Source organism: Elephas maximus, chromosome 2, assembly GCF_024166365.1.
Source record: "Elephas maximus indicus isolate mEleMax1 chromosome 2, mEleMax1 primary haplotype, whole genome shotgun sequence".
NCBI classification, from domain to species: domain Eukaryota; kingdom Metazoa; phylum Chordata; class Mammalia; order Proboscidea; family Elephantidae; genus Elephas; species Elephas maximus.
In genome coordinates, this window is record NC_064820.1 from 119,561,481 (window position 1) to 119,575,511 (window position 14,031).

General features: G+C 38.7%; 1 protein-coding gene across 1 annotated transcript in view; it reads right to left on the reverse strand.

The window, feature by feature from the left end:
• Nucleotides 1–13,610: 13,610 nt before the first annotated feature.
• Nucleotides 13,611–14,031, reverse strand: part of TMEM232 (transmembrane protein 232) — a 409,022-nt gene continuing 408,601 nt past the window's right edge. The window contains exon 14 of the mRNA XM_049871958.1: nt 13,611–13,674. Within this exon, the coding sequence (XP_049727915.1) occupies nt 13,644–13,674 (31 nt within the window). The 3' untranslated portion in view covers nt 13,611–13,643. The remainder of the gene's footprint in view (nt 13,675–14,031) is intronic.

The following is a 14,031-nucleotide window of genomic DNA, read 5'->3' on the forward strand; positions in this document are numbered from 1 at the left end:
TATCTTTATATATTGTCCTTTCTTCATATTTGCTGTTGGTGATTTTGTTTCTGCTGAGTCTCTATTTTTTTCTTGTATTTTATTTTGATGAGCAGGGTAGTTTGTCTCCTTTGTGGTTACCTTATTATTTACCCCTATTTTTCTAAATTTAAAACTAACTTTTATTTCTTTGTATCACCGTATCTTCCTCTCCATATGGAAGGTGTATGATTACATTTCTTAGTCCCTCTTTATTATTTTAATGTTGTCCTCTTTTACTTAATAACATTGCTGTTACCCTTTTTTTTTTCTTTTTTTTAATCTTGCTTTGTTTTTCTGGATTTCCCTGTCTGGGTTGACTTCTGGTTGCTCTGCCCAGTGTTCTAGTCTTGCGTTGATACCTGATATTATTGATTTTCTAACCAAAGAACTCCCTTTAGTATTTCTTGTAGTTTTGGTTTGGTTTTTATGAATTCCCTCAACTTGTGTTTATCTGAGAATGTTTTAATTTCGCCTTCATATTTAAGAGACAGTTTCGCTGGATGTATGATTCTTGGCAGGCAATTTTTTTCCTTCAGTTTTTTAAATATGTCATCCCATTGCGTTCTTGCCTGCATGGTTTCTGCCGAGTAGTCCAAGCTTTTTCTTATTGGCTCTCCTTTGTAGGTGACTTTTCTTTTGTCCCTCGCTGTTCTTATAATTCTCCCTTTATCTTTGGTTTGGCAAGCTTGATTATAATATGTCTTGATGACTTTCTTTTAACATCTACCTTTTGTGGAGTTTGATGAGCATCTTAGATAGATATCATCTCATTTTTCTCCATATCAGGGAAGTTTTCTGGGAACAAATCTTCAGCAATTCTCTCTGTATTTTCTGTTATCCCTCCTTGTTCTGGTACTCCAATCACTTGTAAGATATTTCTCTTGATAGAGTCTCAAATGATTCTTAAGATTTCTTCATTTTTTTTAATTCTTTTATGTGATATGTCTTCAAATACATTAGTGCCAAGTGCTTTATCTTCGAGTTCAGAAATTCTAGCTTCTACTTGCTCAATTCTGCTCTTCTGACTTTCTATTGAGTTCTCTAATTCTGTGATTTTATTGTTAATCTTCTGAATTTCTGATTGCTGCCTGTCTATGGATTTTTCCAGCTTATTAAATTTTTCATTATGTTCCTGAATAATCTTTCTAATTTATTCAATTGCTTTATCTGTGTGTTCCCTGGCTTGTTCTGCATATTTTCACATTTCCTTCTTGATGTCTTGAACGGTTCTGTGTATTAAACTTTTGTATTCTGCATCTGGTAATTTTAGGAATGCACTTTCATCTAGAAGATCCCTGGGTTCTTTATTTTGAGAGCCCGTTGAGGTGATCATGGTCTGTTTCTTTATGTGACTTGATATTGACTGTCGTCTCTGAGCCATCTATAAGTTATTGTATTAGTTTATGCTGGCTTACTATGTCGTAGCTTCTTGCTTTGTTTTGTTTTGGTATACCCCTACGGGTTGCTTGAGTGAGCTAAAAAAAAAAAAAAACAAAAAAAAAACCAGTGCCATGGAGTCGATTCCAACTCATAGCTACCCTGAGTGCAATTCTGACTCATAGCGACCCTGTAGGAGAGAGTAGCTTGATTATTTTCGCCTTTGGAGCTCTGAAGTCCTGTTCCCAGATGGCTAGAGCTCTTATCAGGTATATCAGTCTAGGAGTCCATTCAGTTTTCTTGTATGAATTTAGCTCAGGTTTCCAGGTAGCTGATCATCAGATGTGTGGTACAGGCTCTGTCCTACAGTCTAAGAGGGGCAGGGGTGACTGGCGTATATACGGGTATCTGATTGCAGCACGGGGTCATGCTCTAAACAAGGCAGGGGGCTGAGAACCGACCCCCGTGTGTCTCTGAGGAAAGCACATCCCTGTTCCTTCGAGCATGCAGGTGGGTGGGTTCTCCAGATGGACCATGGTCACCCAAAGTTTTTGGTTGTAAGGACTGTGAGGTACCAGTTATCTTTGGACCCCTGTTGCGGGTAGCTGGGTGGCCTGAGTGGAGCCAGCAGTCCTTAGGTCCCTGATGTGGGTAGGTGGGAACCTTGTTTAATAGGCAAAGTAATGTCAAACATCAAACACCCACCTCTCCACTGCACAGCTGAAACAGTTGGAGTCTGCCAACAAGGGCCTATTCTCCTGAAATAGGCCCACACAGGTCCATGCAGAAGGGAAAGGTGCTCAAAGTCCACAGATGGTTTATGCCTGGATGGGAGCTGCTTCTGTCCTGAGCTTCCCCAGTTAGTGGAGCTAGCAAATTATCTTTTCCCCCAAATGCAAATTTTTTCCTTCCCCAAGGCCGGGAGGATGGCTCTAGGTACTCAACAGGGCCTATCTCAGGCCCAGGGAATTCAGCCACTGAAGCCAGTTTGCAGGTGGGGGGGGGGGTGCATTAAAACATACGCAAGTGCTTAGCTTTTGCCGAGAGCGCCGTTCTCTCAGTTTCTGGAGGTGTGAGTGAGCTGTGTGGCTGACTGCTTCTCCCTGAGAAAACTGTGGCTGAAAGCTATTATCAGCCCGCTGCCACTGCCGCTCCAGGAATGGTGCCTGAGGGCTCCCTGCGATTGAGGTCCAGCAACTCCTCTCCACTTCTGAACAGTCTCTTCCTCCTCCTGCCCCTCGGTTCATTTTCTAAGCTTGCCTTTGAAGCTCAGGGCTCTCAGCTTGTCACAAATGTACTTTTTTCACGTATTTTTGGGTCTTTGTTGTAAAGAGGGCTCGCGGGAAGCATCTATCTATTCCACCATCTTGGCTCTGCCCATTCTCTCTTTTATTTATGTATTTATGTATTTATTTATTTGTTTGTTTATTTATTTATTCATAAAATACAGAATTATTGAATAGCTACTATGTACTTGGCACTGATATAGATACTGAAAATGTGGTGATAATTAAAAGAGACAAAATTCCTATTATCAAGAAGCTTAATTCTGGTGGGGCCTACAGGAAATAAAGAAGTAAATGATAAAGAAAAAAGGACAATTTCAGATAGTGATAGATTCTGTGAAAGCTATCATGTGATGGAGGGACTGAATGGGGGTTACTTTATACTGGGTGGTCCGAAAGGTTTCTCTGGGAACAGGTATCTGCACTGAATCCTGATTCATGGGTATGAATCAGCTATTTGAGAATACAATGAAGATTGTACCAGTCAGGAAACAGCAAGTGTTAAGTCCCTCACCTGAGGACTTGGTGTCATCAAGGAACAGAAAGGAGTTCAGTGTGGCTCGAGCAGAGTTAGCACGTGAAAGAACGGCTGAGGTGGGGAGTTAGGTAGGGCCAGATGATTTTGGATATTATAGGTTCTAGAAAGAAATTTTGATTTTATTCCAAATGTATCAATAAACCACTTCAATGCTATAAACAAGGGAGTGACAAATCTGATACACTTTTTTTAAAAGATCACTCTGGTTTCCTTGTGGCAAATGGATTTTTAGTGGGTAACATTGAAATCAAGTTAACCAGTTGCCAATTAACTAGGCAAGGGTTGAAGTGGCTAGGAAGGCAGAGAGAATGAATGGGTTTGGGATATATTCAGAGGTGGAAGTGAACGTATTTGCTTCAATAAGTGTTTATCATCTTATCTATGTGACATTTATCCCATATCTGGAAACTTCTTTAAGCCCCCAAGCCCATTTTCTTGGATACTTTTATTCATTAGTCTATAAATATTCTACTTGGAGTTTTCGGTGTCTGAATGTGTCAGTGCAACTTTTATGAATATTTCTCTTGGAACTAAATGTCACTCACATACAACTCACACACTGATACAGAATCAACAGGCACTACCAAAATAAATGTCAATTGGGTCTCTTGAAGATGTCATTGTAATTTTTAGTGTTCTTCCACATGAAACGGATTACTTAGAGTTCACAGCAAGTAATTAAATACCTGTTAAAGTCTTCACTTGTTAGAGAGGGAACAGAAAGGGATCTGGGTTCTTAAAACAAAGAATAATCAAAACTTGCAACATTCCTCTTGCTTGGTTGACCCATCCTGGCTTCTCATCTTCCTTCAGACTATTGCAGATTAAACTAGTCAACCTGCAGTAGCTAACTTCCCCACAGGAGACATTAATCTCATTATGTATCTTGCAATGCCATTGTCCCTGCTGCACTGCTTTTAAAATATGATCCCTGGGATTCTTGCTAACCTGCAGGAGGAATTGAAAGATATGCATTTTCTCCCCAATTCAAATGAGAGATAGGGCTCTGCTTTTCTTGGCTTTTCTTTTTTGGTCATTTTCATATCCCTCTAAAGTCATGTTTCTCCAACATTGCTTGACTTTCAATGTGAGCAAAGTTGGGCTGGTCTCTTGAAAAATGTAGAATATATAAAGTATAATTGACTGGTTAGCTAATCATTATGTAGACTGCTCACCATCAATCTGTAACTTTTCTTCTCTGATGTAAGCAGAAAAGACATTTATTGGAAGGATAATGGGTAGCTCAAAGAATTGATAGACTGGATTAAGAGACTTAGAAAATGAACATATCTGAGGGAAGGTAGGTGATGAGAACTACTGTTAGGATCATACCCAGGAAGAGCCTGATTGGAATGCCACTGCCTGCACTGCCCTGTTGCTGGGCCCCAGCACCACAACGGGCCCTGCTGTTTCTAATAATAATGGTACTGGTGCTGATGCTTCCACAGGCCACAGTGCCACTCTTTTCCAGATGCCTCTGTTTCTGTCTCTGCTGCCTCTAGCACCATCAGATTGGATTCTGGACTGTCCTGGTTCAGGGTGCCACTACATCCATTTTCAAAGTCCCAAGACGTAGCACCCCATGGGAAGTGATCAGATTAAGTTCCTTCTCCTCAGCTAGCAGGAATCAGGAGAGCTAAACTGATGTTTTTGCCTCCTACAGGGATAGCAGTACTAAGCAAATAAGTCTTTTATTCTGGCATATCAATATATCTAACAGAAGTTTCTTTAGTGCAGGTATGTTAGGAATAACTTTTTAAGTGTTTTTTTTTTTTTTTAATGCTCAGTGGGAGGTAAGAAATGAGTCCTGTAAAAATTCTCTGAGTCAAAGAAAAAAAAAATGCAGTGGCTCTTTAGTATATTCTGAAACCTTAAGAGTGCATGTTGAAAGTTCACACTTTAGCACTTAACTCATGACTATTACCTATGATGAAAATATTCCATCAGTGAATCAAGTATGTAACATGGAAAACAAAAAGTTCAAGAAGTATTTGCCACAAAATTAAAATAGCCCTAGTCTTGGCATTCAGAAATGTTCTGTGTCATCTCTGTATAGTCCAGACTTTGATTGGAGTCACATGCTCCTTCATGAATGTGCTCAGCTAGTGGGAGTATAATGGATATACAGCTTCCTCAGTACAATTGGTGACTTTGATTATTTGAATAGCATTCAGGTAGAAATGCAGACTGTTATTTTGAGGTGCTAATTTGTATTCCTTGAGCATTCCATTTCATTTTTGACAGCTTCCAATTTTCCGAGATTCATACTCTGTATTTTCCACATTCCAATTACTAATAGATGTTTGCAGCTGTTTTTTATTATTTTAAGTCATTCCACAACATCAAATGAAGATCCCGAAAGCTTTACTAGATTCACGTCTTTAAGGTCAACTCTTCTTTGAGGAGGCAGCTCTTCCCCAGTCATATTTTGAGTGCCTTCCAACTTGAGGAGCTAATCTTCTGGCACTATATCATGCAGTATTACGCTACTATTCATAAGGTTTTCACTGGCCATTTTTTTCTGAAGCAGATTGCCAGGTCATTCTTCCCAGCCTGTCTTAGTCTAGAAGCTCTGCTGAAACCTGTCCGCCATGGGTGATACTGCTGGCATTGAAACACCGGTGGAATAACTTCCAGCATCATAGCAACGCACAAGTCACCACAGTATGACAAACCGACAGACTAGTAGTAAATATCCTAGGCACTGTTGTTGTTGTTGGGCGCTGTAGAGTCAGTTCTGACTCAGAGTGACCCTATGTACAACAGAAAAAAATGCTGCCAGACCTGCCCTGTGCCATCGTCCCAATCATTGTTATGCTTGAGCCTCATTGCAGCCACTGTGTCAATCCATTTTGTTGAGGGTTTTCCTGTTTTTTGCTTACCCTCTACTTCACCAAGCATAACGTCCTTCTCCAAGGACTGGCCCCTCCTGATAACATGTCCAAAGTACATGTGATAAAGTTTCATCACCCTTGCTTCTAAGAAGCATTTTGGCTGTACTTCTTCCAAGATAGATTTGTTTGTATTTCTGGAAGTCCATGGTATAGTCAATATTCTTTGCCAACACCATAATTCAAAGACATCAATTCTTCTTTGGTCTTCCTTATTTATTGTCTAGCTCTCACATGCATATGAGGCGATTGAAAATACTATGGCTTAGGTTAGGTGCCCCTAAGTCCTCAAAGGGAAATCTTTGCTTTTCAACACTTTAAAGAGGTCTTTTGCAGGAGATTTGCCCAATATAACACGTCATTTGATTTACTGACCACTGTTCCCATGAGCATTGATTGTGGATTCGGGTAAAATGAAATCCTTGAGTACTTCAATATTTTCTCTATTTATCATGATGCTGCTTATTGGTGTAGTTGTGAGAATTTTTGTTTTCTTTATGTTGAGGTGTAATCCACACTGAAACCTGTATGCAGTCTTTGATTTTCATCAGTTAGTGCTTCAAGTTCTCTTCACTTTCTGCAAGCAAGGTGTGTCATCTGCATATCACAGGTTGTTAACTAGTCTTCCATCAATCCTTATTCCACATTCTTCTTCATATAGTCCAGTTTCTTGGATTGTTTGCTAAGCATACAGGCTGAATAAGTATAGTGAAAGGATACAACCCTGACACACACCTTTCCTGATTTTAAACCATGCAGTATCCCCTGTTCTGTTCGAAAGACTGCCTTTTGGTCTATGTACAGATTACTCGTGAGCACAATTAAGTGTTCCTGAATTCCCATTCTTCACAATGTTATCCATAATTTGTCATGATCTATACTTTTTTTATATACAGTTGAATGCCTTTGCATAGTCAATAAAGCACAGGTAAACATCTTTCTGGTATTCTCTGCTTTCAGCTAAGATCCATCTGACATCACCAATGATATTTCTCATTCCATGTGCTCTTCTGAATTCGGCTTAAACTTCTGGCAGTTCCCTACTGACATACTGCTACAACTGCTTTTGAATGATCTTCAGCAAAATTTTACTTGCGTGTGATGTTAATGACATTGTTCAGTAATTTCCTCATTCTGTTGGGTCACTTTTCTTTGGAATGGGCACAAAAATGGATCTCTTCTAGTCATTTGGATAGGAGGCTGTCTTCCAAATTTCTTGACATAGACAAGTGAGCACCTCCAACACTGCTTCTGTTTGTTGAAATATACCAGTTAACACTCTGTTAATTCCTGGAGCCTTGTTTTACACAATTTCCTTCAGGGCAGCTTGGACTTCTTCCTTCACTATCATTGGTTCTTGATCATATGCTACCTGCTGAAATGGTTGAACATTGACAGATTCTTTTTGGAACAGTGACTGTGTATTCCTTCCTTCTTCTTTTGCTGCTTCCTTTGTCATTCAATATTTTCCCCATAAAATCCTTCCATATTTTAACTCGAGGCTTGAATTTTTTTCTTCAGTTCTTTCAACTTGAGAAATGCCAAGTGTGTTCTTCCCTTTTGGTTTTCTAACTCCAGGTCTTTGTACATGTCATTATAATACTTTATCTTCTTGAGTTGTCCTTTGAAATCTTTGTTCAGCACTTTTACTTCATCATTTCTTCCTTTTTCTTTAGCTACCCAACATTCAAGAGCAAGTTTCAGAGTCTCTTCTGACATCCATTTTGGTCTTTTTCTTTCTTTCTCATCTTGTTAACAATGTTTTGCTTTCTTCATGTATGATGTCTTTGATGTCATTTTGCAACTTATCTGGTCTTCACTCATTAGAGTTCAATGTGTCAAATTCATCCTTGAGATGGTCTCTAAGTTCAGATGGAATATACTCAAGTTTGTATTTTAGTTTTCATGGACTCGTTCTAATTTTCTTCACCTTCAACTTGAATTTACATATGAGCAATTGACGGTCTGTTCCTCAGTCATTTCTGACTGATGATATTGAGCTTCTCCATCTACTCTTTCCACAGATGTTGTCGATTTGATTCCTATATATTCCATCTGGCCAAGTGCATGTGTATAGTCACTGTTTATGTTGATGAAAAAGGTATTTGCAATGAAGAAATCATCGGTCTTGCAAAACTCTGTCATGTGATCTCTAGCATCATTTCCATCACTAAGGCCATATTTTCTTTCCAACTACCAATCCTTCTTTGTTTCCAATTTTCGCATTCCAATCACCTGTAATTTATCAATGCTCCTAATTGCATGTTGATTAATTTCAGACAGCAAAAGTTGGCAAAAATCTTCAGCTCCCTCATCGTTGGCCTTAATGGTTGGTGCATAAATTTAAATAATAGTTTTGTTAAATCATCTTCCTCATAAGCGTATGGATATTATCCTATCACTGACAGCACTGTATTTCAGGATAGATCTTGAGAAGTTCTTTTCAATGATGAGTGCAATGCCATTCCTCTCCAAATTTTCATTCCTGACATAGTAGATCATATGTTTGTCAGATTCAGAATGGCCAATACCAGTCCATTTCAGCCCACTAACGCCTAGGCTATTGATGTTGACCCATTCTGTTTCATTTTTGACAACTCCCAATTTTCCTAGATCCATACTTCCTACATATTCTGATTATTCATGGATGTTTGTAGCTGTTTCTTCTCATTTTGAGTCAAGCCACATCAGCAAATGAAGGTCCAGAAATCTTAACTCCATCCATGTCATTAAAGTTGACTCTACTTTGAGGAAGCCACTCTTTCTCAGTTTTCTTTTGAGTGCCTTCCAACATGAGGGGCTCATCTTCTGGCACTATATCAGACCATGTTCCCTGCTGTTCATAAGGTTTTCACTGGCCAATTTTTGCTGATGTAGACCCTCAGGTCCTTCTTCCTAGTCTGTCTTAGTCTGGAAGCTCCAGTGAAACATGTCTACCATGAGTGACCCTGCTGATATTTGAAATACTGGTGGCATAGCTTCCAGCATCACTGCAACAGGCAAGTCACCTCAGTATGACAAAATGACAGAGGTTGGGCTCCTAGGCCTTCATGAGCTAGAATAGGCTGGAATTGGCATTTTTGAATCAGACAATCATACGCTTTACTACGCAGGGATGTTTGGAGCTATTTCTTCTCATTTTGAGCTGTGCCACATTAGCAAATGAAGGTCCTAAAAGCTTTACTCCATCCATGTCATTAAGGCTGACTCTACTTTGAGGAGGTAGATCTTCCTCAGTCATATTCTGAGTGTCTTCCAAACTAAGCGTTCATTTTCTGGCACTATATCAGACATTTTCCACCACTGTTCATAAGGTTTTCACTAGCCAATTTTTTTCAGAAGTAGACCACCAGGTCCTTCTTCCTAGTCTATCTTACTCTGGAAGAGCCTGTCTATCATTGGTGACCCTCCTGGTATTTGAAATACCAGTGGTGAAGCTTCCAGCATCACAGCAACACACAAGCCACCACAGTATGCAACAAACTGACAGACAAGTGGTGGCCAGAAAATCAAGCCAGATTCAGAAGAGGACATGAAACAAGGGATATCATTGCTGATGTCAGATTGATCTTGGCCAAAAGCAGAGAATACCAGAAAGATGTTTGCCTATGTTTTATTGACTATGCAAAGGCATTTGACTGTGTGGATCATAACAAATTATGGATAACATTGCACAGAATGGAAATTCCAAAACACTTAATTTGTTCATGAGATACCTGTACATAGACCAAGAACAAGGGGATACTGTATGGTTTAAAGTCAGGAAAGGTGCGTCAGGGTTGTATCCATTCACCATACTTATTCAGTCTGTATGCTGAGCAAATAATCTGAGAAGCGGGACTGTATGAAGAACGGGGCATCAGGATTAGAGGGAGACTCATTAACAACCTGCAATAAGCAGATGACACAACTCTGCTTACTGAAAGTGAAGAGGACTTGAAGTACTTACTGATGAAAATCAACATAAAGAAAACAAAAATCTTCACAACTGGATCAATAAAAACATCCTGATAAATGGAGAAAAGATTGAAGTTGTCAAGGATTTCATTTTACTTGGATCTATAATCAACACCCATGGCAGCAGCAGTGAAGAAATTGAACAAGACATTGCATTAGGAAAATCTGCTGCAAAGACCTCTTTAAAGTGTTGAAAAGCCAAGATGTCACTTTGAGGACCAAGGTGCTGCTGACCCAAACCATGATACTTTCAGCCACCTCATATGCATGTGAAAACTGGACAATAAATAAGGAAGATCAAACAAATTGACACCTTTGAATTATGGTGTTGGTGAAGAATTTGAATATACCATGGATTGCGAAAAGAACAAAGCTGCCTTGCAAGAAGTACAACGAGAATGCTCCTTAGAAGCAAGTTGGCGAGACCTCATCTCATATACTTTGGACGTGTTATCAGGAGGGACCAGATCCTGAAGAAGGACATCACACTTAGTAAAGTAGAGGGTCAGCAAAAGAGAGGAAGACCCTCAATGGGATGGATTGCCACAATGGCTGGGACAATGGGCTCAAGCATAGCAACCATTATGAGGATGCTGCAGGACTGGACAGTGTTTTGTTCTGTTGTACACAGGGTCACTATGATTTGGAACCAAATTGGCTGCACCTAACAACAACAATTTGTGCTCTGCTTCTGTAGGCCTGCTCTTTCTGTGTATTTTTATCTTTAGTGTGAAAATTATATTTCTGATGTTAATTTTAATGGTATTACGTAATTAGTGCTTGCTGATGTTTTGCAAAAAGGAAGTCCATTGCATGATGGAATAGAGATTAGTAGGAGAAATTGGCACCTCTGAAGTGTTTCAGAATTTCAACCAATTAAATTGTTACAATCACTTATGAGGTTTCAGTAGTTATGTAATTTATATGGAAGGGCATTATTGCTATGAAAAAGAATTATTTTATTGGGAGGTAATGGGAATTTTTTTTAAATTCTGAAACAAAGGTGAAGAGAGACATTTGATTTCCAATATTTCAGATCTTCTGTTTTGACATGGGAATGCTTATTCTTTAGCTCTACATCACCCACCTTATTTTCATCTCATTAAATCCATGTGATGGAATTAACAATAACAACAAAAACAAAACAGAATTAACCGTTTCGTTGAATTGATCCCTATTCATGACAATTCCATGAGTAGAACTGTACTTCGCAGGGTTTTCCAATGGCTGTGATCATTTGGGCGTAAATCCCCAGGCCCTTCTTATGAGGCACCTCTGGTTGAAAGTGAACCACTAATCTTTAGATTAGAAGACAAGTGCTTACCTGTTTGCACCACCTATTCAATGGTAAAATGCTTGCTTCAAATGTAACCTTTGTGTACCACGTTCTCTCAGATATAAATTTTCCTTTTAACCAAGCTCATGAACTTTGGAATTTCAATGCTCATTTCCTCCTTCCAAAATTCCAAAGCCAATGTTCTATCTCTTGACTGAAACAATTTTCGAGTTGCTGGGGGGCAAAGCTGTATAAAGACCTCAGGGTATTTTATTTCATGAACTCTAACTTACCTGGTTGATTCTCATATTCATCTAAAAAAAGAAAGAAAAGAGTAACATCTTTGCTTTGAACTGCAGGCTTCACTGACTGAGAGAAGAAAATTAGGTCAAATAAAGAAAATGTTCTGCCAGTGGGTTTCCTGAAGGAAAACTCTACAACTGCAATTACCAGGTGGCTGTTAGGGATCTCAACAATCCCTTTGGAAACTTATGGGAAAAAATTGATACTTCTAAATAAATCCATCCCAGGGACACTAGTGAGCAAGTTCTTTAAAACAGATACCTCAGAAGTTAAATTTTATCAGAGATAAATTTAGCATAGATAATTTCCATATTGAAGTTGAAAGTGACAATAAAAGCCTTCTTTCATTTGTTTTACTGGAAATTGAGGATTCTTGCCATCTTTATGATACAATGACTCGGCTAAGTTTTTTTTTTTAATCATGGTAAATATATATATATATATATAACAAAACATTGGCCACTTTAACCATTTTTTACTTGTAGAAGTCAGTGACATTATGTTCATAATGTTGCGCAACCATCGCTGTTATCCCTTTCCCATTTTTTATCACTCTTAACAGAAACTCAGTAACTCTTAAGCAGTACCTCCCTTCTTCACCTTCCCATCCTTCCCTGTTGCTGTATGCAGCTGATTCAATTCCAACTCAGAGTGACCCTACTGGAGAGAGTAGAACTGCCCTGTAGAGCTTCCGGGGCTGTAATGTTTACGGAAGCAGATAGCCACATCTTGCTCCCGCAGATCTGCTGGTGGGTTCAAACTGCTAACCTTTCAGTTAGAAGCAAGTGCTTAACCACGGTGCCACCAGATCTCTATGCGTTTGTATGATTCTAAGCGGGATCATACAATATTTGCTCTTCTGTGTCTGATATTTCACTCAACATAATGTTTTTCATGTTCGTCCATATCATAGCATATCTAGGAAATTCATTTTTCTTTATGGCTTAGTAATATTTCGTTGTACGTCTGTACCACATTTTGCTTTATCCATTTGTCTGTGAATGGACACTTAGGTTGTTTCCACATTTTGGCTATTGTGAATAATGCTGCAACACTGGTATATAAGTATGTGTTTGAATTCCTGTTTTCAGTTTTTCTGGGCATGTACCTAGCAATAGAATTGCTGAATCATATGGTAATTCTATATTTAACTTTTTGAGGAACTGACTCACTGATTTCCACAGCAGCTACACTATTTTACAACCACACCAGCAATAGATGAGAATTTTGTGCTCAAAATTGTGGCTACAACTCCGGGAGTTGAAAAAGGCAGAAAAAAGTCGTTCCCATACAGTCTAGTAGTAAAGATAAGAGAAAAACAAACATTAGAAAAACAAAGAACAGAGTTATTACAGTGTGACAGTACTAGCTGTGACTGGGAATCAAGAGTTTGGGTGGGACTTCATGCTCTGTTAGTTTCTTGAGAGGTGGCTTTCGGCAAATCAGGTAAACAAATCCTTGTATATAAAATTATAGTATTAAACTAACATTATGGGATTGATTGTCTCATGTAGTTATATTTATGAAAATCAAGGTAATACAATGTGAAGTACCATCATATATTTGTTCCCATTTCATTTCTTACATGAATTACCAATAGCATCCTATATCTTGGGAGCTGATCCTAATCCAATTAGCCCTTATAGACATTCCACAAATGACATTATCAGCACAAGGAAACACCACCGTTTATTGGCTTACCAGTTATCAATTGTGGAGTCGATTCTGATTCATGGCAACCCCATGTGTGTCCAAATAGAATTGTGTTCCATAAGGTTTTCAGTGGCTGATTTTTTTGGAATTGATCAGCAGACCTTTCTCCCAAGGCACCTCTTGGTGGACCCATACCTCCAACCTTTTATGTAGATTAAAGTATACTAACCATTTGCACCACCCAGAGACTCCATTTATTGTCTAGATTGACTGTATTCTGAATCTCCATTTCCACCTTCATTATAGTCTCGGAAAACTTGCATCTTCTTCCTCAGCTTCCTCTACAGCCAGAGGTGGTCAAGTGACTTAGTTCTGATTAATGAGATATAACGAGAAGCTTAGTAGCTACCAATCTCCAGATTTCTTATGTGTAAACAAAAAACCCACCAGATTTTACACTACTAATTTTACTGTACACTGGGTTTTATGTTACTTGTACTTTAAAATACGTCTAAAAGATTCAGCATATTATGAAGTACATACAGTTAAGACTTCCTCATTACCTGAGGATAATTGGTGCTGAGAAAAAGGTCACTTTAAGGTGAAACATATAAAACAGAGATATGGACATCATAGTATGTAGGGATAAAATGTTTAATTAGGATTTTTATCTTGGAAAATGAAACTAAAATTTGTGAAAATAATTTAATTAATACTTAACCTTTAGGT